This window comes from Pituophis catenifer, unplaced genomic scaffold, assembly GCF_029215685.1.
Source record: "Pituophis catenifer annectens isolate HBS135680 unplaced genomic scaffold, rPitCat1.0.hap2 SCAF_3, whole genome shotgun sequence".
NCBI lineage: Eukaryota > Metazoa > Chordata > Lepidosauria > Squamata > Colubridae > Pituophis > Pituophis catenifer.
This window is the reverse complement of record NW_027256883.1, coordinates 178,882,946-178,910,593: the sequence shown is the minus strand read 5'-3', so window position 1 is coordinate 178,910,593 and position 27,648 is coordinate 178,882,946. Positions and strand designations below refer to the sequence as shown.

The 27,648-nt window shown below is 39.1% G+C and overlaps 2 protein-coding genes across 2 annotated transcripts in view; both read right to left on the bottom strand.

The window, feature by feature from the left end:
* IGFN1 (immunoglobulin like and fibronectin type III domain containing 1) overlaps positions 1-17,142 on the bottom strand; it is a 32,775-nt gene extending 15,633 nt beyond the window's left edge. The window contains exons 1-10 of the mRNA XM_070941112.1: positions 17,043-17,142; positions 16,598-16,720; positions 16,080-16,219; positions 15,836-15,935; positions 14,736-14,781; positions 13,871-14,048; positions 13,424-13,540; positions 7,046-7,217; positions 4,080-4,166; positions 85-3,276 (exon numbers count right to left, since the gene is read on the bottom strand). Of these exons, the coding sequence (XP_070797213.1) occupies positions 85-3,276; positions 4,080-4,166; positions 7,046-7,217; positions 13,424-13,540; positions 13,871-14,048; positions 14,736-14,781; positions 15,836-15,935; positions 16,080-16,219; positions 16,598-16,720; positions 17,043-17,142 (4,255 nt within the window). The remainder of the gene's footprint in view (positions 1-84; positions 3,277-4,079; positions 4,167-7,045; positions 7,218-13,423; positions 13,541-13,870; positions 14,049-14,735; positions 14,782-15,835; positions 15,936-16,079; positions 16,220-16,597; positions 16,721-17,042) is intronic.
* Positions 17,143-26,784: 9,642 nt separating this feature from the next.
* LOC139314291 (uncharacterized) overlaps positions 26,785-27,648 on the bottom strand; it is a 28,834-nt gene continuing 27,970 nt past the window's right edge. The window contains exon 7 of the mRNA XM_070939876.1: positions 26,785-27,130. Coding sequence (XP_070795977.1) covers positions 26,874-27,130 — 257 coding nt within the window. The 3' untranslated portion in view covers positions 26,785-26,873. The remainder of the gene's footprint in view (positions 27,131-27,648) is intronic.

Here is a 27,648-nt window from a genome sequence, read left to right as displayed (position 1 = left end):
GTTTTTTTAAATTATACAACATATCTTATAAATGCATATTAAAACGCACTTTAAAAAAGAACTCATTCATAAATATATAAATACCTCTCAAGTCCTCTTCAAGCAGTTTTTCTCCTCTCCCTTTCCTTGAAAGATCAGCTGGTGTAGATCCACTGGCCTCTAAATCAGAGAGCTGCTTTCTTCTGTCACCAGCATGAGATACAGCATCATAAAGGCCAGAAGCCTGGTCATAACCCAGGAACTCTTCGCCAAGGATGTCTGACTTTTTCTCATGTAGTGATCTATTAGCATCTCTAACTCCTATACTATCTCCACAATGTACAATATCTTCATTGTAGTGATAATTGAAGTTTCTTTCATTATTAAATCCTGCCTCACCAGCAATTGTGCTAGATAATGCATCATCCTTCCCATATTGCCCACTTATTCCCATTATACCACTAATACTTCTACTACCTGGCACTCCATTCTTTCCATAAAGCCCATCTAATTCTCCAGCTACACCATTTCCAATGAGGTAACCATTTTTTCCATAAAGTCCACTTACATTACTAGCACCATCAAGTTTATCTAAGATCTCTCTTTTCGAGATATCATTTCTTTCACCAAATCCAGTGCATTTTCCACCTGCCGTGCAAATAGATTCACCTGCACCCTCAATATTCCCAGCTCCGAATTGATTAAATACACTGTCTTTGTCATAAATTTTACCAACAATGACATATCCAGTTGGGCCTGCTCTACATAAAATATTCTGTCCATCTCCTCTGCCAACATCTCCAAGTCCATAAATGTCTACTACATTTGGCATTTTGTCTTTGCCATAGTTTCCATCTATATTACAAATGCCACCAGATTTATTAGTGCCTGCAGTTAATGGTATGCTCTCAATACCATCTTTGTCATATAGACTATGTACTACTGAGCCATGATATCCAATAGTGCATGTTCTATTTGGTATGCCATCCTTATCATAAGATTCATCCATGTCTTTAGAATCAATTTCTCTCCTGCCTGTGACACCAGGTATATCTCCCTTGCCATTGAGTTTACACCTAGCACAGACTCCATCCAATGTATCACCCATTCTAAATCCGGCAGTACTTGTATCATTTGGCATGCTGTTCTTGCTATAAAATACAGCAGTGCTTCCAGCTCCAATGGGTCCACTAGCACCAATTCCATTTAGCATGCCGTCTTTATCATAAAGCCTAGAAACTCCTCCAGGACTAACAAGTCCATCTGACATTCCATTCTTATCATACATTCTAGCTGTTTCACCAATAACATTAGCTTTCCTAGCTAATCTTTCACCATTACTAATTTCATCATCAACAGTACCAATTATCATACTATTCTTGTCAAAGATTCCTCCACTAGCACCTACTTTTCTCAATATGCCACCTTTCACATAGAGCCCATCTATTTCCCTAACACTACCACCATCTGAATAAAATCCACATGGCATAATACTCTGGCCAGGCAGTCCAGAAGTATCTGCTTCATTTTGCATAGCATCCTTTCCATAGAATCTACCAGTGTCCTTAGCATCACTAAAACCTTTGCCATACAGCATATCATGCCCACTAGAACTATCAGTTCCACAACTGCTTGCTTTATTTGGTATGCCATTCTTGTCATTGAGTCCAGTGATATTCACCGTATTACCATATTCATTAGCTCCAATTTTATCTAGCAGGACACCTTTACCATACAGTGTATCTATTCCACCAGCACTACCAGCTATATTAGTATCTGTCTCACCTAGCATGCCATCCTTGCCACAGTGTCCACTAGTACCCTCTGTTCTCCCTAACTTACCATAGTTGCCTAGTTTCCAATCATAAAGTCTACCTATGCCCCTAGCATCAGCTCCATTTATTTCAACTTCTTTGCCATGGTGTTCATTGATGTTTCTAATAGTATAAGGTTCCCCAACAACAGCTCCATCAAGTGTAGAATGTTTGCAATAAATGTTTGCACTGCTTACGCTCGTGGCCCTGTCTTGTCCAATAGCACCTGTGCCTCTTAATATATCATTCTTATTATAGAGTCCATCTATATTGTTAGCAAGATTACAAGCACTCATTCCTTGTAGCACAACATCCATATTATAATATCCATCTATGCTCACGGTACCATCAGGTCTAACAGCTCCTTTTAGTACATCCTTCTTGCCACTTTTGCAAGTATCAGCATCAACTATCATACTATCCTTGCTATGCAGCACTCTTATTCTTTCAGCATCATTATGTCTACCAGTGCCTGATTCAGGTGGCATTCCTTTTGTCCCACAGTACACAACTATCCCTCCAGCACTAGGAAATCTAGCTACCACTTCAGATTCAGCCAACACTACATCATTGACATAAATCTCATTCATTGTCCCACCATCACCAATTCCACCTGCCATATTGCCATAGCCATTTTTTGTGCCATCAAGCTGAGGTCTAAGGCCTCTGACTTCCTCTAAATGATTATCTTTGTCATAAAATTTCCCTGCAACTCCTTTATCACCTCCTGTTACATCAAACTCGGCTGTTAGGCAACCATCTCTATAAAGTCTACTTCTGCCTCCAATTTCTGAGAGCTTATTATCCTTGAAATAAAGCATTCCTGCACCACTTAACTCACCATCTTTAATACAGAGACTTCCATTGCTGTCAAACCTGACTCCTGATTGATGAGAATCACCCAATGTAACCTCCTTGCCATAAAGTCCTTCTACCTTTTCTGTTATGTCAAATCCAACTCCAGAGCCAGCATTGTATCCCACAATGTATTGATTGCTATTGACCTCTGCAGTGCCTAATATGGAATCTTGGAATCCCAAAACTGATCCTCTGTTAAATCTGTCTGCAGGGTCTACTCCATTAAGTGTGGAAACTTGTCCTTCTGAATTTTGCCATCTATTTGTACCTTCAGGTCCAGTGTTGAAAACTAACATTGCATTTTTCCCATATTGGGAGATCTTGTCAGTCAAACTACCTATTCCTCTGATATTTCCACCTAGCACTGCATTCTGATCAAATCCTATCTTCTCATCACTTATCAAAGATCCATCTTTTTCCAGGCTGTTATAAAGCTCTGCATTGCTATCATGGCCATTCCCATACTGGGCATCTTTGCCCATGCTGAAGTCTGCAAGGAGATCTTGATCTTTCTGCCTTTCTCCTTGGTGACGTTTCTTAGCATGCTCTTCATCTAATGGTTTGCTCCATTGTCCAGCTTTATCACTACTGTCCTCTTCAGATTGCTTTCTCTTTTCTTTAGAAGCTGTATTACAAATATACTGATGGTTAAATTGAAATGGCAAAGCCATTCATTTCTTGTAATTTAATGCAAAATAATTCAATTTAATGAATGAAACACCTTAATTAAATAAACATCAGTCCTCCTACTTTTGTATTGTGATACTGGGTGAGCTTTTTAGTTCCATATCATGATCAGTAGCAAAAATAATTGTTTATTTAAAAAAAACAGCAAATGAAATTATTGCCAATTTATCATTTATAAACATCTCATTTATGAACAGTAGTTATAGTAGCAAAATAACTATTATTATAAACACAGATTTTCAAATTGCAAGACATTATAGCTTCTATGTTATATGAATGATTTACATTAATTAATATTGATTTAACAATGATCACAGCTATCAGTTTTACAATAGAGTTTCCACATTCAGATAGTTTAGGGATATATAATGATTCCAGTACTGCTGGAAACAGTGCACTATACCAGGCAAATTATTATTATTATGTTTTTAGAAACATATTCTTTGAAATCCTTCAAAGAAAAAAATTTATTTAAGATCAATACATTAATGATCTTTGCAAAGCACACTGGACAACAATTCCTAAGCAAATGTTATTGTTTAGAGTAACTGGAAGAAGTCATTAATGATTAAGGAATCTTAAAACTTATTCCAGTATTTTGCCATTTAAATCTCTTTGCAACCCATAATTAGGCATTTCTCAATGAGATCTTGAATATAGCACTGTTAGATGTTTTTAGAAAGGAATGGGGTACATCTGCAGGGTTATGTTGTAAGAAATCAAGATTAGATCATCACTCACATTTGACTTCAAGCCAAGTACTTGAAGAACAGCTTCCAGTATCAATGGTGTAAGTCTCTTTGTCAGAGGATTGGAAGTTTTTAATGCCTAGATGGTAAATAAGGCCATCATTCAAGATTGATATATTGTTATTGTCATTTGATTCTAAATGAGTTACTAGGCTTCATAGAAGGTTCACTGAAAATAGCATTTTCTTTCTGGTGGCACTTCATTCTCACTAGGTAGAGAGCAACAGTTTACAGGAATGTCTGAAATAATAAATTAGTTGGAAATAGACATACAACAAATTCAAAATGTGGGGCAGAAGAAACCTGTAGGTGGAAAAAGCATGGCAAATATCGATTTCATTTACCAATGATTGAAGGTTACCTATCTATTTTTCAAACTTAGCTGAGAATAATCAGATTTATCATGTAGGTTTTCTCAACTAATATTTGGTGATAAAATGTCTTCCTGACAACGTCGGTAACAAAATATCAGCATGCATTCATTATTTCTATCCAGGAGCCTGGATAGCTCAACAGACAGAGCACTGTAATTTAACACCAGCTGTCTGCAATTAAAGTAAGATCGAATCTCGCCAGGCTCAAGGTTAACTCAGCCTTCCATCCTTTCTAAGGTAGGTAAATTGAGGACCCAGTTTGTGGGGGCAATAAGCTGACTTTGTATAAATATACAAAAGTATGAAGGATATTGCTTAACGCATTGTAAGCCATCCTGAGTCTCGGGAGAAGGGCGGCATATAAATCAAATAAAAAAAAAATTCAAAAGTATTTTTACAATCCATTTTGCCTACAATTAGGATTTCCAGCACACAAACAATTAAAAATGTTTTAAATGATATGATTTTGTCTTGTTTTTATATTTAAAATTAGAAGCATGATTTTATATCCTACAAATATTATATTAAGAAGGTAAATTACTCAAATTTCAACTTCACAATATATTAAAATATATAAAAAGGCTTTAAGCTCACATTTTGAGAAAAATGTCCACATCGATGCAAGAAGAAACTAACTGAAACCATTTTCTTCTGTGCTAATTTCAGCTCCCAATTTATACAACAGCTTTCTGTAAATGTTGGATTCGTTTATGAGATTGAGGGTTATTTCACTTTTTGAGGCATTTCAATGTTGATTTTGTATGTAATGAATTATACATCTTGGCATCTATACTTACTATATACTTTGAAAAGGCATGTTTATTCCATATAATGATGACTTATTAATCTGACATTTTTCATAATATATTACTTAAAGAACTAATATATAAGGATACTATAAAACCTTGGCTTGAATCTTTTAATTGATCACTTTAATGCCAGTCATACTACAATATTATACTTACTACAATCTTGGCATTAAAGAGAATAGGAATTCTTTCCACGTTACATGCACAAGATCACATACTCTTGATTAGATGAGTCTAGGGTTGTCCAAAATTGCTTTTCTACTTGTTCTTGTATTAAATTATCATTCATAGAATTATTCATTTGTTAAAATCACATTCATTTTCATTATTATTCTATTAATTATTGTTCATCATCTTTAAATCTAGACCTCTATATTTTCTATCCAACAACCACAATGTGAAACATGGCAAATTTTAGGGGGGGAATGGGGAAAATCATCTTTAAGATCACTTTTTAAAACTACAAATAATAAAGTTGGGGAAATGCAGGATTTCTTCACAGTTGTGCTAAGCAAACTGCACTCTTAATATAGTATAATATGTGAACCTGAGAGGCAGTTTGGTGTAGTGGTCACATCAGTCTAGGCCTGTCTTAAGGAACAAAGGTGGATGATCTGGGCCAGTCACTCTCTCTCAGCTCTAGGAAGGAGGCAATGCTAAACCACTTCTGAAAAACTTTGTCAAGAAACCTGCAGGGACTTGTCTAGGCAGTCTCCAAATATTGGATATGATTGATTGGAAACATGGAAGTAGTAGCAATATCACAATCTGGCATTATTTTTTTCCTACATTTATGATAGTGAACATAAAAGAGGGGAGGAAGAAGAATTGGTAACTCTAAGGAATATGAATATGATTTTCAATATGGAAATTTATTTTATTTATTTTGACTGTTCACCACCCTGAGTCCTTCGGGAGAAGGGCGGTATAAAAAAATTAATTAAATAAATAAATAAATAAATAAATAAATAAATAAATAAATAAATAAATGCCACTACTTTTTTATATGCTTTGAAGTTTTTCTAGCTTGTTATACTGAAGGGCAGATATTACATGATATTTACCAACAGCTGTTCCAGAAAGGTAGACACTCAAAAAATGCTTTGGAAATATAAAAAGCAGCGCAAGTAAGATTTGAAAAATTTATGTAATGTTATTCTGTATTTTTAGTGAGCTCTCTGGAATCCAACTGTGGTTGATTGAAAAAAGCTAAGCAGGTTCTTACCTGCCTAGGATTTGAATGGTTGAATGCCAGAAAACCATAAGGCTCTAGCTTGAATGGAAAGTTTATTGAAATTATATATAAAAGTTATAGAAAGCAGAAATGGCAAATGCAAATCGCTTTCTTATTGCAAAAAAAAAAAAAAAAAAGTTCATGAAATCAGGAACAAAGCCTGACTCAGAAGACTATTTGATTGTTATATATGTTTATTAGAAGCTGATTTAAAAACAAAACAAGAACAGAACAAAAAGCCTGTCTTCTATCATTGTCTGGCAGTTTTGGAGAACCTGGTTCTCCTGCTCCTTCTAGACTCCCCATGTCATAATTAAAATATGACATGTTCCTTATTTCTCATCTATCCTAATTTCAGTCTGAGAAAATGAATGCTAAACATGAGCAACAAATGAATATGGCATTTCAAACTTAGCTACATCTTTAGCATTTATTTCTTCACTAGTAACAAATGAAATGAATTAATCCTAGTTTGTCAGATATTTCATTTGTTATGAAACAAATGCACACCCATGTGGAGCCTTTGGTCAGGGAGCCTTACTTTCTGCTTCCAATTCAGTGGAGAAGATATCTACATCTTCTACTTTGACCTGATAAATGCCAGCATCGTCTGGCTGTAGATCATTGATCATAAAATGGTAGTTTTTGCCCTCTTGCTGTAGGCGGTGCCTTAAGTTGTCATCATTGACTCCAAAATTGATCTTCTGGCCATCCTAGAAGATAAGAGAACAAATAAACAGGCAAAGCTACATCCTTGTAAAACAAATCTGACTTCACAAGATTTGAATTATAGTTACTTTAAGGAAAACATAGTAGGCTCTAATTTGTTATTAGCCATATCTGAATTGGTCAAATCTACCAGTAGAGTTTTCCTCCTAAAACAATAACTTGTTTAGGGATGAACAGTAGTCAATTTATATTGCTAAGAAGAACAGAAGACTGCTATAGAAAAGAAATGAATGCATGAGAGTACAAAAGACTCAAGAATCAGATTGCTATTGCCCCCATGAGGACTATTATCCAACCATGTGGAAGGGCTGTGTCGAGCGTCAAGAAGCACTCGACACCATGCACAAGACCACTGATCCATGGATGTTCGTCCTACCTGCTAGCAGAAGGGATGGGACGGGCTGCACGGGTGTTGGTGGTGGGGACAGGCTGGCGATTAGGCGTTATAATGCACGGGCGTTTATGGGGGTTCGCGAGAGGGTGATAGACGCACGGAGACAAGCAGCGTAATTGGACCAAGCCGAAATGAATGACGGTGTTACTGTGCGCGCGTGATGAGAGGCAGGAAGTTGAAAACCTCCGCGCAGCTGCATGTCATTAGAGAAATCCTTATAAAAAGACTCTGTGCGAGGCGTGGGGTAGCCGCGTCTTTGCATTGCTTTGCTTTCCGACTTCCGTACGCGCTGTATGTCACAATAAACCAAGTTGCACAACTCTTCAAGTGGGTTGCTTGTGTTTTCGTGAACACAGACCAGGGGGAAGCCGAGAGGAAGACGCGGCTCCCCTTTTCCATCTAGTCTGGTTCTTCGTGATGGCCGAAGGAGTGACCGAGGATGTATTACCCATTGAGGCACTGCAAGAGGAGGGGGCGCTGGGGGACGCCGCCGGTGCCGACGCACTTGAGATGGATGAACAGCTGGTGGTACGGCCGAAGAGACGAGAGCAGCTGAAAAGCAGCGGAGCTGCGGAGCCGCGGCCAGAGACGGGGCGTGAGGAACGAGAATTGCAGGAGCTGGGAGCGACTGAGGCGCGTTCGCAAGCCCCACCCTATGCGGGCGCCCAATTTCTAGGCTGGAGGGAACGGCAGTGGGTCGAGGAAGAAGAGGGGGAGTGGAGTTACTCCACGGGCCCAGGGGCGTCCACTATGGACGTTTTGCGTGATAGATTTGGAGAAGCCAGCTTTCGCGACGCGTCGTCTTGGCAGCCATGGGCACCCGCGGTGGACTCTGCTGGTTCCTGGTCTAGTGGCGCGGCGGGCGGCAGCTCAGGCAGTAGATTTCGTCTCGCCAGCCCAAAATTCAAAGCGGAGCAACGAGAACAGCGCACACAGCGGGTAAGCGGAGAACGTCAGAGCATGAGCGCCGCTCCAACGGTACGTGGGGACGGTGGGCACGCCTCCACGGAGACTGTAGCGCAACCGCGCAGGGAGCGAGGGGTGACCCATGGCAGAGGCGACCAGCAGAACCAGCCGGGTCCGGGGATTAGACCACCACAGCCACCCCAACTAGACCCTGTGCCGATATGGGGCCATGGGCCATGGACCCCTCGCCAGACACCCTGGGGCTTACCTCCCATACAAGCGGCTTTTGACGGCACTGCAGGAAAGGTGGCGCTCTTCCTCAGCCAAGTAATAAGCCATATGGACCTATATGGTCGGCTTTATCCCTCGCAGTGGTCAATGGTGGTTGCAGTGACGGCGGTGTTAACAGGCGATGCTGCTGATTGGGTCGCTGACCTACACAGCGAACATGCCCGCGAATTAACGGACTTAGGGCTTTTCCTGGAAGCGTTACGGAACCGGTTCGAGGACGAAACCCGAACGCAGGTTATTGAAGGGGAATTGGTCAACCTTAGACAACGAGGTCGTCCGGCGAAGGACTACGTCAATGAATTCCGTAATTTGGCTGGGAAGCTCCGTTCCTGGCCAGAACGCCTTCTGATTCATCAATTCCAGGCGGGGCTTGATAGAGACATCAGACAGGCCTGTGTCTACCGGGGTCTGGGCCCCTGCCTCTCTGAGTGGTATAAGGCGGCTGTTAGTTTGGATGTCGGGTTACGGGAGTTTAAACCTCGCACCGTAAACCCACCTCTACGACGAGGACCGGTGGGCCGGTCCAGTGATAGGACCGTTGCTCGCCCAGCCCCTTTCTTTGGATCCGCTAGTGGTGAGGTGGCTAGACGGCCGTTCCGTTGCTTCAGGTGCAATCAGGAGGGGCATCGGGCAGCGGAATGTCCAGTGCCGCCACTTCGGATGTCTACTCCACGGCCACCACCGGCTACCACCCCACAGGACCGGCCTGCACGGACATTAGAACGATCCAGAGCGGTTACACAAACACCCTTGGCAGAGACAACACCTCGTTCCATCACGGGTGGTCCACCGGGAACAGCCCGTGTGCCCGAGGCTGCAGAGGAGACTGACACCGAGGAGGACATCCATGATCCTATGGTGAGTGATCCCATTCGTCCGTTCCTGATTCCAGTAACCCTTAGGCACCCCGCAACCAACCGGGAGTGCGATCAAGACGCATTGGTGGACTCCGGATGCACCCGTTGCCTTATCCGGCGGTCCATAGCAGAGGCTTTAGGCCTCCGGATACTAACGTTACGTGACCCTATAAGATTTGAACAGGTGGATGGTACTACTTTGGGGGGTGTACCTGCCAATAGCGTAACAGAACCTGTAGTGTTAAAAATAGGGGCCCATCAAGAACGCATCCGGTTCATTGTAATAACACAGATGATAGAACCAATCATTCTAGGTCTTGCCTGGCTGGATAAGTGGCAGCCCCACATCTGGTGGGAGGGGGGTTTCCGTAAATTAAGGCTTCCGATCACAGGGGAACCTTGTGTTACACTCCAGTATGGGGCAGCGCCCCAACAGAAGTACCCTTCTGTGTATTCCGATCTTGCTCGGGTGTTTAGCGAGGATGAATGTGACGTATTGCCACCACACCGAGATACCGACTGTGGTATCGAAATCATCCCCGGAGCTCGATTACTGAAACCCCGAATGTACTCGATGACGCCAAAAGAGTTAGAGGAATTACGCGCATATATAGACAAAAACCTGGCGAGAGGTTTTATCCGCCCTAGTAGGTCACACCTAGCCGCACCGGTGCTGTTCCGTGAAAAGAAGGACGGGGGGTTTCGGATTAGCGATACGGGAATTCAAATGGATCCGAAAAAAGTAGAAGCGGTGATGGAATGGCAAGCCCCACGGACACGTAAGCAGTTACAGAGCTTTTTGGGCTTTGCGAACTTTTACCGACAGTTTATCCCATCTTTCGCGAAGATAGCATTGCCTTTAACCGAGCTCTTACGAACGAAAGGTATAGTAGCACCCGGAGTAAAACCCAGGCCGGGACATGCGCTGCAATGGTCACCCGCGTGCCAACAAGCATTCGAAAGTCTCAAACGTCTCTTTGCTAAGGAACCGGTACTTAAACATCCAGACACATCACTACCATTCATCGTGCAGGCAGATGCAAGCGACGTGGCCGTTGGAGCTGTGCTACTACAAAAAGATCCAAACGGTGACCTACGGCCCTGTGCATATACCTCACGTAAGTTCACGACAACAGAGAGGAATTGGGCCATATGGGAGAAAGAGGCCTACGCTGTAAAGCGGGCCTTACAGACATGGCGGCATCTACTGGAAGGAAGTACGAAGCCTTTTGAGGTCTGGACAGACCACAAAAATCTGGAAGCACTTCAGACCCCTCGGAAATTGTCCCCAAAACAAATCAGATGGGCACAATATTTTCAACGCTTCCGGTTCTCTCTCGTCTATAAACCAGCAGGTAAGATGTTTTTGGCTGACGCCTTGTCACGGATGCCTCAATACAGAAGCAGAAAAGACGAGGTTTTACAGGCTATGATTCCACCCATAAAGGTGTATACGTTAGGAACTCGCCAACCCACTGACTGGTTGGCGACACTACGAAAAGAGCTGCTAACGGACAAGTGGGTACAAGAACACCACTCTTCTGTCACCCACCGAAACGGCTTGATATGGTGGGGGGGCAGATTGTATATTCCCGTTTCCTTAAGGCATCGGGTGTTAACTCACTGCCATGATAATAAAACCGCAGGACATTTCGGGTTCTTAAAAACATTACATCTCATCCGGAGACAATTCTGGTGGCCCAAAATGAGGAAAGACATTGACCAATACGTCCGCGGGTGTCACATATGTGCCACCTCCAAACCACGTCCTGGAAAACCGTTAGGGCTGCTACAGACCGTGGCAGAGCCAAGCAGACCGTGGGATGAAATCGCCATGGATTTCATCGTAGAACTCCCTAACAGTAGGGGATATACAGTCATTTGGACTGTAATCGACCTTTTTTCGAAACAGGCACACTTCATCCCTTGTAAAGGATTACCATCCGCGAAACGACTAGTCCGGATGTTTCTCCAACATATCTATCGAATACACGGTGCACCCAAACGAATCATCTCAGATAGAGGGGTGCAATTCACTGCCAGGTTCTGGAGAAGTTTCCTTCAGGATATCGGAACAACACAAGGCCTGAGTTCAGCGTATCACCCCAGCACCAATGGAGCAGCCGAACGAGCGAATGCCATGGTGGAACGCTACCTACGTTCCTACGTATCATACCAACAGAGAGACTGGGTAGACTACTTGCTGTTCGCTGAAACGGCCTATAACAATTCCGTGCATAGAAGCACCGGATGTACTCCTTTCCACGTTGTTATGGGACGGGATTTCCCAGCTATTCCTGACCTAGACCTCCCCACTCCACCATCCTTGACTCCCCAGGAGTGGGCGGCAGGCATACGGAAGACATGGCCTCAAATAAAGCAAGCGCTATCCAAAGCAGCTGAGGAATACAAAGAGCAGGCCGACAAAAAACGGACCACGTGTCCTTCTTTCCAGGTCGGGGATTTAGTGTATGTATCCACTAAATATATACGGTTACGGTTACCCAGCCGGAAGCTAGGTCCCAAATACATAGGCCCATTCCCCATCGTAAAAATCATTAACCCAGTAACGTTCATGTTAAAACTCCCCTCTCTGCTTGGAAAAATTCATCCTGTTTTCCACTCAAGTCTATTGAAGCCGATTACCATACCCCCTAAGGCAACACAAACGCCCCCAGGCCCAGTAACAGGGACTCACTATGAAATCAAAGATATCCTTGACACGAAAGTACGAAGAGGCCACCTATATTATTTGGTTCGATGGAAAGGATATCCTGATACCGACGCCTCATGGGTTCACAAAAAGGACGTAGATGCCCCGCGGTTGGTGGGGAAGTTTCATAAGGAAAATCCCCACAAACCGAAACCACTATAAGAACACTAACCACTATTTCTTTTTCGTTCTCCTTTAGGCGGACACCTGGTAGGGGGAGCCGCCTGTCGAGCGTCAAGAAGCACTCGACACCATGCACAAGACCACTGATCCATGGATGTTCGTCCTACCTGCTAGCAGAAGGGATGGGACGGGCTGCACGGGTGTTGGTGGTGGGGACAGGCTGGCGATTAGGCGTTATAATGCACGGGCGTTTATGGGGGTTCGCGAGAGGGTGATAGACGCACGGAGACAAGCAGCGTAATTGGACCAAGCCGAAATGAATGACGGTGTTACTGTGCGCGCGTGATGAGAGGCAGGAAGTTGAAAACCTCCGCGCAGCTGCATGTCATTAGAGAAATCCTTATAAAAAGACTCTGTGCGAGGCGTGGGGTAGCCGCGTCTTTGCATTGCTTTGCTTTCCGACTTCCGTACGCGCTGTATGTCACAATAAACCAAGTTGCACAACTCTTCAAGTGGGTTGCTTGTGTTTTCGTGAACACAGACCAGGGGGAAGCCGAGAGGCTGCTGTTCTGCTGAATTGTATTCTTTTTGTAACATCTAACCTGGATTTGTTTTACTTTCCTGTTTCTCTTCTTTCTTCTTTCCTCTGTTCATTTATCTCTTTTATTATCACCTCCATTCGGTCTTTTTAAAACTGTTCTCCTAATATTTGTGTTTTATATACTACCATAAAGGAGGTCTATATATGAAACAATACTGGCTTGTATCTTAATTCTGAGATAAAATTGCTATTGTCAAATGAAGTATTAATCTGCTTGTTCCCATAGCTGTTTAGCTCCAGTTTAGTCATGGCATTCTCTCATAAAGTTCATGTGTCAAGTGGGCCAAATCACTATCCTTCCTTACTTTGTAGAGGCAAATTCTGCTCTCTGGGTTTTTCAGTTCCATCTCTAGATCAAATGTAGCATTTCTTTGCTCTTTATTGACTTTTAGATGCTTCAGATTTGCAATACTGTACACATACTGTAAGAACAAGAGAGAGGTAAATCATTTAAGATATATAACATTTTATATACAATATTCACACTAGCAAAATAGAACAAATTCATTGTTGTCAAAGGAACACAATTTTTGCTCCATTTGAAGATGTTAAGACAATTATTTCTCAGTGGAATATACCATGCAAATAGACTCAAGACTTGCGACAGGATCCCTTTTAATGATTAGTGGTTACTTTGGCCTTAAAATGCAATGAAAGTTTGAATTCTGTTGATATTCTAATTAACATGTCAATGACAACTTATTGAATATTTATCTAATCAAATCACAAGATATGAAGCAAGATGGTCTTACTTGAGCCTGTTTATCCTCTCTTGCCTTCTTCATTTCCTGAAGTTTTCTCAGCATCCCACGGAAATCAACAACTCCATATTTTAAGCAAATCTTCTCATAATCTTTCTTCTCTGCATTTATTAATATTTGTGCAATCTGTTCCATATCCATTTTTTTCTTTGGAACAGCTGAAGGTGTTCTACAGGTTAATTCCCAAAAGATAAACCCAGAGTGTACATGAATTGCAAGAGACCTAAAATTTGTCATGTAATTGTGGAAGAAGCATATGAGGGAAAAGTTTGGAGGGCTACTTTTTATTATTACTTTTCTTTGGAAATCCATTAGAGAAATTTCATATACTTTGCAAAAATTTATATTGTTTGGTTTATAATAGCAGTCATATAGAAGACATATTAATTACAATTTATTGTTAGAAACAAAGCTAACTCAGTACTGAAAACCTAACTTGGGGAGGTGATGAGTTTTCTATTGGTATTGTCAATAAAGAAAACTTCATCAAAGCAAATTTAACATCTATCCTTACACAGTTTAAATAGAAAAATAAATTTAGGTGCTCTTGCAAGTATCTTTTGTGAGACAGAATCATCTGACACAAAGAAAGGCAACATTTAAGAAGAAAAAGTTAACTGTAAATAATTGTTGATTATGTCTAATTGTTGATAGATTGATTATATAGAAGATATATTACTGAAGAATCCTTTATTGAAGACAGATTTTTATTACTAGCAGAAGCAAAACAACAACAAAACAACAATTTAGTTTACTGGAATCCGAACTTCTGTGTGCCATTGTTGTACTATTTTTGCTAGTACAGAACAAAAAGAAAATAAAGCTATTTAACATAAGCCATTGTTGGAAAGCTCACCGTTTCTTTAATGTTTTTCTGAAGTCCTGAATCTCTTTCTTTAGATCTATAAAAGATTTTAAACTAGCATGAAAATTGAGCTTACATCACAAGAAATGTACAAGCTTTAAAAATGATTTAGAAGAAGTGCTTTGTATCTCCATGTGAACCTAAAGCAGTATTTTTAAAACTTGGCAAATTTAAGATGTGTGAACTTCAACTCTCAGAATTTCCCAGCTAGCATATTCAACTTCTGGGAGTTGAAGTCCACACATCTTAAAGCTGCCAAACTGGTCTAAAATCAATAGCAGCTTCTTAAAGAGTTATATTATTATTCTTTTAAAGCAGCAGCATTTTTTCATGAAAAATGCTCTCATGAAAATCTGCAAAAAGTCAGATTCCTTTAATGAACAGCAGAGATGTGCTGCTTGCATGAAGTAAAAAAAAAAAAAGAAGTACTTGTTCCAAATCATATTTAAAGAGTACATAACAGTTCATAATTTAAAACTTACTAAAACTTTAAAGTGATTCAAAATTGCCAAGCAGTCACTAAAGACTTGGGATTGGCCTTCTAGATTACCACTATTATGATTTTTTAAAATAACATTTATGGCAACTCACCTGCCTGTTGTGTCACAGGAAGCAGTGTTTTCTTCTTGAAGTCTACTGATCCATTTTGATAAGCGATAAAAGAAAAGGAAAAGATAGTGAAACAGAATGAAAATCCCTAATTAACAATACCATGGTAAGAATACTCACAACATAATCAGACCATGCAGAATTTAGAGTGATTATAGTTAGCACTTATACAGTCATCAGTGAGACAGATGTACATGACTTGTATTAAAACATCTGAACATTTATGGAAACAGCTTTTTTAGACAACTTACAAGGAGGTTAAATGGTGACTTTAGTTTATGAATAGGCGACATGTAATGCTATGCAATGTAAAAAAGGAGCAGGCTTTGGTCATAAGATCATGACCACATCTTTGAGGTTTGTTTGTTTGTTTGTTTGTTTTTGACATATACACACATGCATACAGTTGCTGCCCCTGATTTCAGCCCCAAAATTGATAGATTGCTCAAGCAGGTTGCCGCATGCTAAAATGATTTAATTACCCTCTATAATTTTGAGACCAGCAGTACAGGCCGCTTCCCCATACTCATTCACAGCAATACAACGATACAAATCAGCATCATCTGAAGTAATTTTGTTTATCTTCAAAGGGAAAATAAAATGAAATCATGGCAATGAATAAAATTATAATTAATAAAGTTAATTATAAAATTCAATTTATATCTGTCTATCTGTCCGTCTGTCCATCCGTCCATCCATCCTTAAAAATTAAATGCTAAACCTTACCTGAAAGATAAATTCATTTGTGGCAGGATTAAAAGATATTTGGTATTTCTGAGAATCATCCATTTCCCTATTACTGCACTTCCATAAAACCTTTGGCTTTGGTTCACCTTTGACCACAGCTCTGAAAATGGCATTTTTACCTGACAAAGAAGAAACAAAAAACATGTAAGCTGCTTTTCAATGGGAAGTAGAAATCTAAAATTAAAAAAAATACATATTCCCAATGGAACATTGGTCTTGAGTTCTAAAAGTCCATTGTGCACATTAAAAATAAATCATTTTTTTAGAGAGCAGAATGGCAAAAAAGCATAGCAAAGGGCATAGCTTAAGGGCAACAACCAACCTTGTTTCATTTCTAGCATTTAATATCCCTATGCTTTAAATCAGGTATCAGGAACAAACCAAAGCAATTAGCATTTGCCAGGAGTTTTTACACTGATTACAATAAATTGGTTAAAAAGATTGCTATTCAGTTAGAAACTTAAGAATGCAGGTAACAAATCCTTAAGAAATCTCACCTTCCTGTAATGTTACAGTGCTTGGTTTCCGCTCAAAGTCAGGTGGGCTGTACCCTTTAGGAATATCTTCTACAAACTGTGTAATGGCCACCCCAGGGAGGGCAGATTTATTCAAAGATTTAACTGAGAAGTAATAAAGATCAAAGTCAAAAATCAAAAGTTGATTGCAAGTCAACTATCCAGATATCTATTTCTACAAGATTGCAAAATGGCTAGGCATTAAGGAAATAGCATACATAAATTATATATTGTACTGTATTTTTAAAAATTTCTATACAAAACTAATTAGACCATTCTAATGCAATATGGATATGAAGTCTGCATTAATATTTATTTATTTATTTATTTATTTATTTATTTATTTATTTATTTATTTATTTATTATATTCCATCTTTATTATTTTTACAAATTACTCAAGGTAGCAAACATATCCAACCCACCTACCTCCTCCTATTTTCCCTACAACAACAACTCTGTGAGGTGTGTTGGGCTGAAAGGGAGTGATCCAGCTGTCTTTCATGGCTAAGGCAGGACTTAAACTCATGATCTCCTGATTTTGTCTTAACCAGCAGACCAACTGAATCTCCCAATATGTATTGTTGCAGTAATTGATGTAGAATCCCAGATTGTAATTGAAAATATGACATTTCTCTAAATTTTCAGCTTCAGTTCTCGGCTGTCTTTCCCTCTCCTTTCCATTTCTACCATTAGAACTCAACATTTTCTGAGTCTAAGCCCACACAAAGCTTTTCTTGGAGCTTAATCAGATGTTTACCTCTACACAGATAGCGTTCTCAATTATCAGAACTCCAGAACTGTGACATTATATTGGGAATATTTATAAAACCCCATTTTACTTCTGAACTACCAAAAGGATATCGAAAGTAAGATTAATAAATTAGTAAGAAAGAAGTAAGAAAATAAGAAATAAATTAGACCTATTTTTGTCATATTGTGTACAATTTAAATGATTTATGATTATATATTTAATTTCAACAGTTCAGGGGACTTATTTTTAGAAATGCTCTGTTCGGTAAATCACATATTTCTCAGCGTGTGAATTCCAACCATTTACTTCAAATTGAATGAGACTGGATAAAAATATTAAATATGTACGTCCAAGCCATTGAAATAATGTTGAGTGAATAAATCCTTTCCTGGAAGAACTAATTGTCTAAGCTTCTAGTGAAGACCTTACCTCCTCTCCAACTTGCCATTGTTTTCTGTTGACAACTGGAATTCAGCAGTTTGGTGAAATCTACCTGCAAATCAATGCCTCGTTGTTATTAGTGGAAATATCTAACTATCAACATTTGGAAGAAACTGTTTTAAAAGATATCCTGAGATAGAAGAGAGAGAGGGAGGGAGGGAGAGGGGGGGGAGGGAGAGGGGGGGAGGGAGAGAGGGAGAGAGAGAGAGAATGAATCATATTGCATAAGCCAAAAATGCTTATAACATCCTATCTAAAATTGGACATTTTTCAGAGCTTAAGCTTTTAAACTTCTTAGCAGTACTGTGCTGGTTGAGAATTTTAATTATCAAAGTTCACACATCTGGAAATTCCTCAGCTTACAAAATTCAAAAACTCTAAAGATACAGTCCTGAATGTACTAGAAATAAATTCCACTCATACCACTCGTCACTTAATTTTGAGAGCAATTGCTTTAGGATGTTCAATTCTTTTCATATGTTGTTTTAAATCCAGTCTGCGCTTCTTTGAGGGGGAGTTAATGTTATTGATATTATAGTTCAGTGGTGGGTTCCTCCTGGTTCAGCCCGGTTCATTCGAACCGGTAGCGGTGACAATATGACGTCACCAAACCAATTCTCTTTGTCTGGGAGCTAGGCCCTCCCACCCGCCCCCGTGTTATTCCTACATTATATTTCTTCTTTTTTAGCCCAGCTGATAGGTGCGGCAGAGTGGATTGCTGCACCTCAGCTGGGCAAATTCCTAACCCACCTCTGCGGAGCGCAAGGTTGACACGCATGCAAGCAAAGTGAACATGTGCGCGGTGATCACGTGCAAAGCTCATGCACGAAGAAAACCGGTAGTAAAGCCAGTTGGAACCCACCACTGATATGGTTCCCTGTGCACTGAGATAGGCATTTGGATTTGCAGAAATGCTGCTCATAAATGGAGAAGCTGTTTTCATGCTACCTCGTGGATTTCATCTTTAGCATATTTTAATGAGCCAGAAAGCTTAGTTTTTAATATCTGTGATTTTGGATAGATTTGTACTGAAATGAGAAAAGAATTGAGAATATGTAGCAAATAAAGACACTAGGTGGTGCTAGAGACAGTTCAAAATCAGTAACCATATTTGTTTGCTTACAAATATCAGCATTTTAGAGACAAAAATGTATTAAAGTACAAAGTTCTGTGGCGTATATAGATAGTTAAAACTATGGAGTGTTTCCTAAGCTGGTTAATGAATACAAATATACTAGTGAAAAAGGAAGCAGTGACGTCAAGGAGAAAAAAAACTGTGAAGCTGTCATCCCTAAATAATTTATGAACAAAGAAGATACAGACCTTTTGGAAAAAAACAGTTCTTACATCCCTTTGGGAACAAGTTTTGTCTGTTAAATCCTTGTCTCTGCTTTTTTTTCTTTAACCAGTTATTAAAGGAACCTGTTTTAACTTTTCTTATGCTTTTCAGGATCCTTTGATGAAAGGCTGTAGCTTTTGAAAGCTGTTTCTATTGGATCACCCATCCATGTGCTGAAATTCTGAAAGCAATATTGCAGGTATTTGTTCTGTAACTGTCCTCAAGTGAACATCCTGAATCTCATCTGGGGCACAACTTGAAATCTCTGTTATCATCCCTTCAATAACAAATGCACATATACACATATATCTGGAACTAGCTCCTTAGTCATTCCAAAAAAGAGGGGTGGGGGAAATAACCTGACAAAAGAGTATATGGAGTGCAGTTGTAAGCCAAATTTATTTTTTGACCTAGATCCAGCTTTTATTTCCTCTGAGCTCAGTCTATTTCTGCTGTGATCCTACCTGCTTAAAGCAGTTGTGAATTTCAGCCTATTTTTTTTTTCATATGACCAAGCACATGTTGCCAGGGTTAATATAAATGGATCCGGGAAAACAACTGCCACCGAATAGTCTTGTTGCCTTTCAGTCATGTCAGGATTAACTTTGCAGTGCTCTTTGGGAGAGGCCGGATGCTCTACATTCTCTACTTTTTCCTAACACCAACTCTGAGACTTTGGGAATCATGTTGTGATCAAGATATCAAGGATATTTCTAGATTAATCAAGCAGTGCAGAATTAAACCAGTACCTGGTTTATGATCTAAGCTAATCATATGGTTTATGATTCAAGCTATGTGTCATTTCATCGTGCCTTCAAGGGCGTTGATCAACCAACTTGTACAATGGGTCATGATCTATGCTTGATAGCATATTCTTATAAATGACAGCCAATTGATATTTTAGCATAAATTTGCAGGATGGATGCTATAACTGGATGTTTAACAGTTTCAGGGTCTCCAAAGCCATTCTACAAATTCTAAATACATATTTGTACCATGGCGATTAGCATACAGTAAACACAATGGCAGCTGAATGGATTCTAATATGCAGAATTTAGAAATGTCTATGGGCAGGTGGACAATCTCCTGAAGTTTATGCAATGTTGAGGGAATATTGAGATTAAAGCTGAGTCATACAACTATTCTGTATCTCTTCTCTCCTGGAGTAGCAATTATTGTACATTGCAAGCTGTAACTCTTTGTTCTGTAGATGTCTATCCAGTATTTTGAGGATCATCCATCAAGTATTTGTATTTTGGTCACCATGATACAAAATAGATGTTGAGACTCTAGAAAGGGTACAGAGATGATCATGGGACTGGAAGCTAAAACATATGATGAGCAATTGCAGGAACTGGGTATGTCTCGTCTAAAAGAACTAGGGTGACATGAAAGCAGACTTCCAATACAATATTTGAGGGGCTGCCACAGAGAGAAGTTGTGGGTGCAACATTTTTAAGAAGAGGTTTTAAGATGAAATTGGACAGACATTTGGAATGGGGTAGGGTCCCTTGTTTGAGAGGGAGTTGAACTAGAAGATCTCCAAAGTCCCTTCCAATTCTATTATTCTGTTAAGTGAGCAGATGTTGTTGCACTGTTAATGGGTTGCCTAGACCACTCCAACACAAATATTCTAGCATACAACTAGGCAGCTTTAGAAGACATGCTAAAATTAACAAATTCAACACTCTGCATCAAGGACTAGGGGTGACATGATAGCAGCGTTCCAATATCTCAGGGGCTGGCACAAACGGCAGGGCAAGAAGCAATGGGTGGAAACTAATCAAGGAGAGAAGCAATCTAGAACTAAGGAGAAATTTCCTGACAGTTAGAACAATTAATCAGTGGAACAACTTGCCTCCAGAAGTTGTAAATGCTCCAACACTGGAAGTTTTTAAGAAGAGATTGGATAACCATTTGTCTGAAATGGTATAGGGTTTCCTGCCTAAGAAGGGGATTGGACTAGAAGACCTCCAAGGTCCCTTCCAATTCTGTTATTCTATTCTATTTTCTATTCTATTCTATTCTATTCTATTCTATTCTATTCTATTCTATTCTATTCTATTCTATTCTATTCTATTCTATTCTGTGCTTTTAGTTTAAGAAGTGTGATCACTTCCTTGGCAGCAGCTCCAAATCACTGCAAGATAAATGTTACCTCATTCTTATGAAACTCTTTATAGGATTTGAGAACTATTTCCAGAATTATTTCAAATGATATCTTTTGATACACTATCAAAACGGAGTCATTTATTTGAAAATGTAAGGATTGAATATGTCAGAGAAATACTTATATCTTCTTTTGAAAAAAGATTTAATACAGCAGCCATGTAATACATAATCATTATCTCAGTATTCATTTGTCTTTCAAAGGTCTGATAAGGTGTCATAGATTCAAGATGCACTGGTGAGAAAAATAAGATACTGCATCTAGGCAGGAAAAACCAAATGAACAGATGTAGAATAGGTTGTACCCGACTCAACTGTAGTGACTACAAGAGGGATCTAGGTGTCCTAAATGACTACTACTTAAGCATAAGCCAGCAGTGTGCTGCAGATGCTTTTTAAAAAAGCAGTTCTAGGCTACATCAAGACTTATTCTCCAAGCCTTCTGAGGATAGGACAAGAAGCACTGGGTGGAAGCCCACTAAAGAGTGATCCAATCTGGAACTAATGAGAAACTTCCTGACAGTGAGAACAATTAATCAATGGAACTGCTTGCCTCCTGAAATTGTAGGTGCCATCGCTGGAGATTTTCATGAAAGTATTAGACAACCATTTGTATGGGACGTTGTAAGTTCTCTTGCCATGGGCAGGGGGTTGGACTAGAAGACCTCTTTGGTCTCTTCCAGCCCTAGATACTATGTGATTAAACAGTTATTTGGTCAAACCATGGCTGTTACTTGATTAAATAATGTGTGTGTGTATGTGTATGTATGTGCACATGCACATCTGTAATTTATTGTCCATCTTTATATAGTAGTAATTGGTATGAAGAGAAGGACCAGTGGAGACATGATAGCAGTGTTCCAATATTTGAGGAGAGGGTCAAGCTGTTTTCCAAAGCACCTGAAGGCCAGACAAGGAATAATGGATGGAAACTGACCAATGAGAGATTCAACCTAGAAATGAGGAGGAACTGACAGTGAGAACAATCAACCAATGGAACAGCTTGCCTTTGGAAGTTGTGGGAGCTTCATCACTTGAGACTTTCAAGAAAAGATTGGACTGCCATTTGTCAGAAATGGTATAGGATCTCCTGTTTGAGCAGGAGGGGGGCTGGACTAGATGACCTATAAAGTCCCTTCCAACTCTGTTAATTTGTTAATACTATACACATGACTCAATCTTGTTCAGATATCCAGGGACAGGAATTAATTATGAATACAATTTTGCTAATGTGAGTTTGTCCCAATTCTAGTTTTATAGTGAAGAATGGGATTATCTTTGAAATATGTAGATCTGCATTTCATTCTATGTCCACAGGCTGAAATGCTAAATATTGGTGTATTCTGTATGCATTCAGCAAAACGTGTGTTACGTGTGTTAATCTTGGCATGTAGCTTTTAATAACTGTGAAAATGCTCTTGACATTGATTATGAAGTATTCAGCACACTTCGAAAAACAGGTGGCCAACTTGCAACTTCTAGACCAGAGGCAAGAGATATTTATTTAAAGAGTTTGAAAAGTTTAGCATGCCTTTTCTGCTGTAAGTCTTTTCTCCCAGCAACCAATGTTGACATTCCAATATCCCTGTGTAGCTTAAGTAGTTTCTGTATTTGTCTGCCTGCTGGTCAACTTGCAGCAGGGATTAAAATCTAACTTCACAAATATAGAAAGCAATATAGGCAGCTTCCAGATTTTAAATTAGCTTCTTCCTTTCCCTCAGTTAAATTTGATTTAAAGGACTGGTCAGCATTGTTTGTTAACCTAATGCATAATTTAAAAGAAATAAAGCATTGCTTTTAAACCTGACATTTAAACTTCTGCTTTTAAACATCTTGTTTGTCCCTGAGGTTTCTTTGATGCCTCTGAAAGGCCCTTGCAAGAACAAGTGAAAACATTAGGCAAAAAATGTTTGAAAGTACTCTGAAAATTAGCCTAGGTTGATTTTCACTTAATTGTCAGCTAAATTGTTCCAGGTAGCCTTATATGGTTGACACTCCTAATGAGATGGCTTCTTGCTCCAGGTAAAATTAACACTGCATATTCCAAATGTTTTGTGTGTAATATGTCTGGCATATATGTTAGCAAAATAATAATACAAGCAAACTTAAAAATATATAAATATGGATAAAATCACTGTTTTCCCCATTTGGGAAGAAGGGATGGTCTTGTCAATTCTGTTACTCTTTTAGACTTCATATCAATTCACAAATCCTTGCATTCACTAGAATTTATGAGCAAATGACTTAATATACTGTAAAATGCAGTCACTGTGATTCTTAAACTCAACATTAACAAAAGTTCTCATGTCCCTCTTTAAATAAATCTTTATCATATTAGAGAAACCTACACTTAAAAACCAAGTGTAGGTTTCTCTAATATCCAATTATATTTACATTTACATTTTGAATGTAACTACTTTTCATTGGTGAGTTGTGTCATGGAATCCAAATATTATTTCCAATTCATTTTCAATCACTCCACTGACCAGTTGTATAAGTCTAACTACAAAAAGCCAATTTTGAGAAGGGCAACAAAATATCAGAAGAATCCAGAGCAGGGATTCTATGTGCTGCTGTTTTGGTGCTTTGTACTCCCACTTCCCCAAACCACTTTTAATTGGCAAAGGAGGGATAAGGGATCATCAATGTGAATTCATATAGAGTTCAAATAATACCGATACTAACCAGAAAGCAACTCTTCCCCTATCCCTTTCAATTTATATGCCCCATGCAACTTCAGAAGCTTTAAAAGGACAGTTTTGAAATCCATACGGTTTTCTGTTATTGAAGAGTAACAATTTTATTCAATCATTTAAATCAACAACTAAATTCCACTGTCATGCAAGGGCAATCTGTAAAAAGTCAGGAGCTTCCAAGATTTGTGACTCACCTTGTTACTCTTCCCTTTGCCTTGCAAGCATCTCCCTCTTTGCTGCTATTTGGTAGCTTCTCTGTTGCAGCCAAGGCTGTGCAAATGAAGATCTAAGAACTAAATCAGTAGAAGCCTTTTGACTCCCCTCCTCTTGTCCTCTCTCTCTCTTGTCCTCTCTCTTTCATAGGTCAAAACTTGTCAGAGTCGTTCCCCCTGTTTTTTGCTGGAAACAACATCTGTCTTCTGGGCATTATTATTTCAAGCCATGTCAGAAAATGCTGAACAAATTCAAACTGAACTTAATTTTTGAGATTTCATAAATCCACCTGGCAAATCTGCAAATCTGATTTTTTTTTTCCTTGCAAAAAAGTTTTTTCCCCCAGAGCTTTCCTCTTGGAAAAGTTTAAAACTATTTCTTTGTAAAAGCACACTGCTGCTTGCACAGAAAGGAGACTTTTCAAATCTCGGAGCATATTGCAATCAGCAACATTAAATTTCCAAAGATCAGAAGACACACTTGTTATGAACAGAATAATTAATATTGTTCTTTATTACATATTTTCTTAACCTTTTAATAACTGAGATTTTAAAAGGTTTATTTTATGAATGAGAGACTATAAAGGAAATGTACCAATAGCAAGTTTTAAAAGTTTGCATATTCCATTTTGATTTGAGGATGAAATTTGACTGCTCAAAGAAGAACGTTGATGAGCACTAGATGCTCCATTGGCTTCTGGGTCTTTTTCTGCATTTCAGCAGGTGCACACAAACACAGCACAGGAGCCAGGTCAGCAGAATTCATTGGTAGATAAAGTAGTCCTCGATTTACAATCACTTGTTTAGTGATCATTTGATGCTAATGTCATTGTAAGAAGTGATTTACAACCATTGTTGCAGCCCCACAATCATGTGATCGAAATCCAAGCATTTGGAAACAGGCATATTTTTAACATTTCAGAGAAGTCCAGGAAGACAGCTTTTCACACAATTTGGTACAACTTCATCAACAAGATCCAGTGTGTCCACATTTTGTGACTTTTCATCACTCAGCTGTAAAGTTTTCTTGTGGGCAAGCTGTATGTTAGAGAAACATGAACATTTCAATGAATAGTCTGGATAATTTTGTCTTGTCTTGTTCATTCTTTGTCTTGTTCATTCTGCGCTTTGGTGGCGCAACAGACTAAAGCACTATTAAGTAACACCAGCTGCCTGCAATTATTGCAAGTTCAAATCTCACCAGGCTCAAGGTTGACTCAGCCTTCCATCCTTTCGAGGTAGGTAAAATGAGGACCCGGTTTGTGGGGGCAATAAACTTTGTATAAAAAATAACACCGCTTTGGGGGGGGGGCAAAAGCCCTATTAAGCAGGTATATACAAAAGTATGAAGGCTATTGCTTAACGCACTGTAAGCCGCCCTGAGTCTTTGGAAAAAGGGCGGCATATAAATCGAACCAATAAATAAATAAATAAATATTTCTGTGACAAATTCTGTATTTCTATGATAAATTGAACCCTACTTAATAAGCAAAAATGTACTTGAAATTATATTATAAATATAATGTATTCTATATTTTATAGGCTATCCATATCAAAGATGTGCTGAAATTGTAGAAACGCTGATAGAAATAAATCAACAGTAGTATTGACAATCTTTCCCCCAGATGGAAACCAGTAAAGGAACATGCACAAAAATATTGATACTTGGCTTCAAATGAAATATTGTGTGTGAATTCAAGAGCAATTAAAAAAAATTAAATAGCACATTTCTACAAATTTACTGATTCCCTCTTGTGGGTATCACAGCCTTTGAAAGAGTGATGTATGGTACTAAGCAAATAGCATACAGTGTGAGCAAGGGACAGGATGCCCTGTAAAATTAGTTGTGATAGTACTTTCATCAAATTAAGATGAAGACTGAAAACTAAATCTAGTTAGATATGAAGCAAGATGAGTGTGTGTACAAAAATGGGGGGGGGATGATTAAAATATGAGAAATTGGAGTTACAAAAATTTAAAGAAGACACAAGAAATAGATTTTGAGACAAATCTTTAAAAAATGAATAAAAGTGAGTATGGAAAAATCTATTCCTAGGTTTCCCTTCCTACACTCAATGAAAAATTCATATGTACTGAAAACATTTGGGGGCAGAGTTGCTTCTACCACTAGTTTTTGGGAAGAATTTAAGTATTTTATATAAATATTTATTTATATAAAACATAAGACACTATTAGCATTCTTATTAATGGTGACTAGATTAGTAATAGCAAAATACTGGAAATATCTAAAAAGGACACTGGAGAAAAATGATATGACACACTTCTTTGATGGAAAAATTAATGTATAATTTCTGCTTAGTTGAAGAAAATAGATTTTTTTCTGTGATATGATTTTTTTTTCAAGCACTCTAGTATTGAAAACAACAATCAACCACCAAGATGATCTTATAAGAATAAGGAAGCTGTAAATGTTACGTGAATATATTGTATTGTATGCTGATATTAAAAATGTCATTGTTTTGCAAGGTGTTAAAAATGTTATGATTTGAATTTGTGAGGTGCATAAAATAACAGAAACCAAACGCACACACATGTATGATTGAAGCAAAAAAATCAGTCGAGAATTTATGAATGTTACTGTCCCAGAAATTCTTCTGCACATGATTCAAGGTTCCTTTACAAAAGATTTCATGTATCCATAAAAGAAAGCTTTGTGCCTTCGCCTTCTTTCAATTCCCCAGTCAAGCAAGCCTTTATAGCTGCTTCACTGTCCAGTTTGCAGATCAGAACAGGAATGGATCCATGACTTGAAGAAACTATATTTATGGCAGTTTGTAGTTTCAAGGACATTCCTCCAGTAGAGTCATGTGGTAGTGCAGATGTGAACACAGTTGGCTCCATAGTTCTTTCAGGACCAATAACAATGGAATCCACCAGCCTAGCACCTATTCCAAAACAAACAAAGTATTTGGAATGCAACATAAAAAAGCCAATCCTAAAATATAAGAGCACCCTGGCATGGAAACAACTACTGTATTTTTCGGAGTATAAGACACACCTTAGTTTTTGGGGAGGAAAGTAGGGGAAAAAAAATCTGCCTACCAGGTATTCATCTGGCTAGCATCCTTAGCCTGGTCAGCTTCAGCACATTAGTTTGCTCGCTGTTTTGAGGTTGGGGCTGGTTGGGGCTAAAAAACAGCTTCTAAAGCAGAGCTGATTGTCTTGAGGGAGCAGCAATTAGAAAAGCAGGCAAAGCACAGAAGATTGTTTCACTTGCGTTGGGGCTGAAAACAGCTTCAAAAGCAAACCTGATTGTCAGCGGGAGCTCCAGTGACTAAAGCAGGTGAAGCACGGAAGCAGTAAAAGAAGGCAGCAGCTGTTCCGGGTAGCCATTTTGGGCACCACACGTCATGTTTTCGGCCTCCAAATGCATTGCGTTTTCAGGTGGCAATTGGCGGCAATG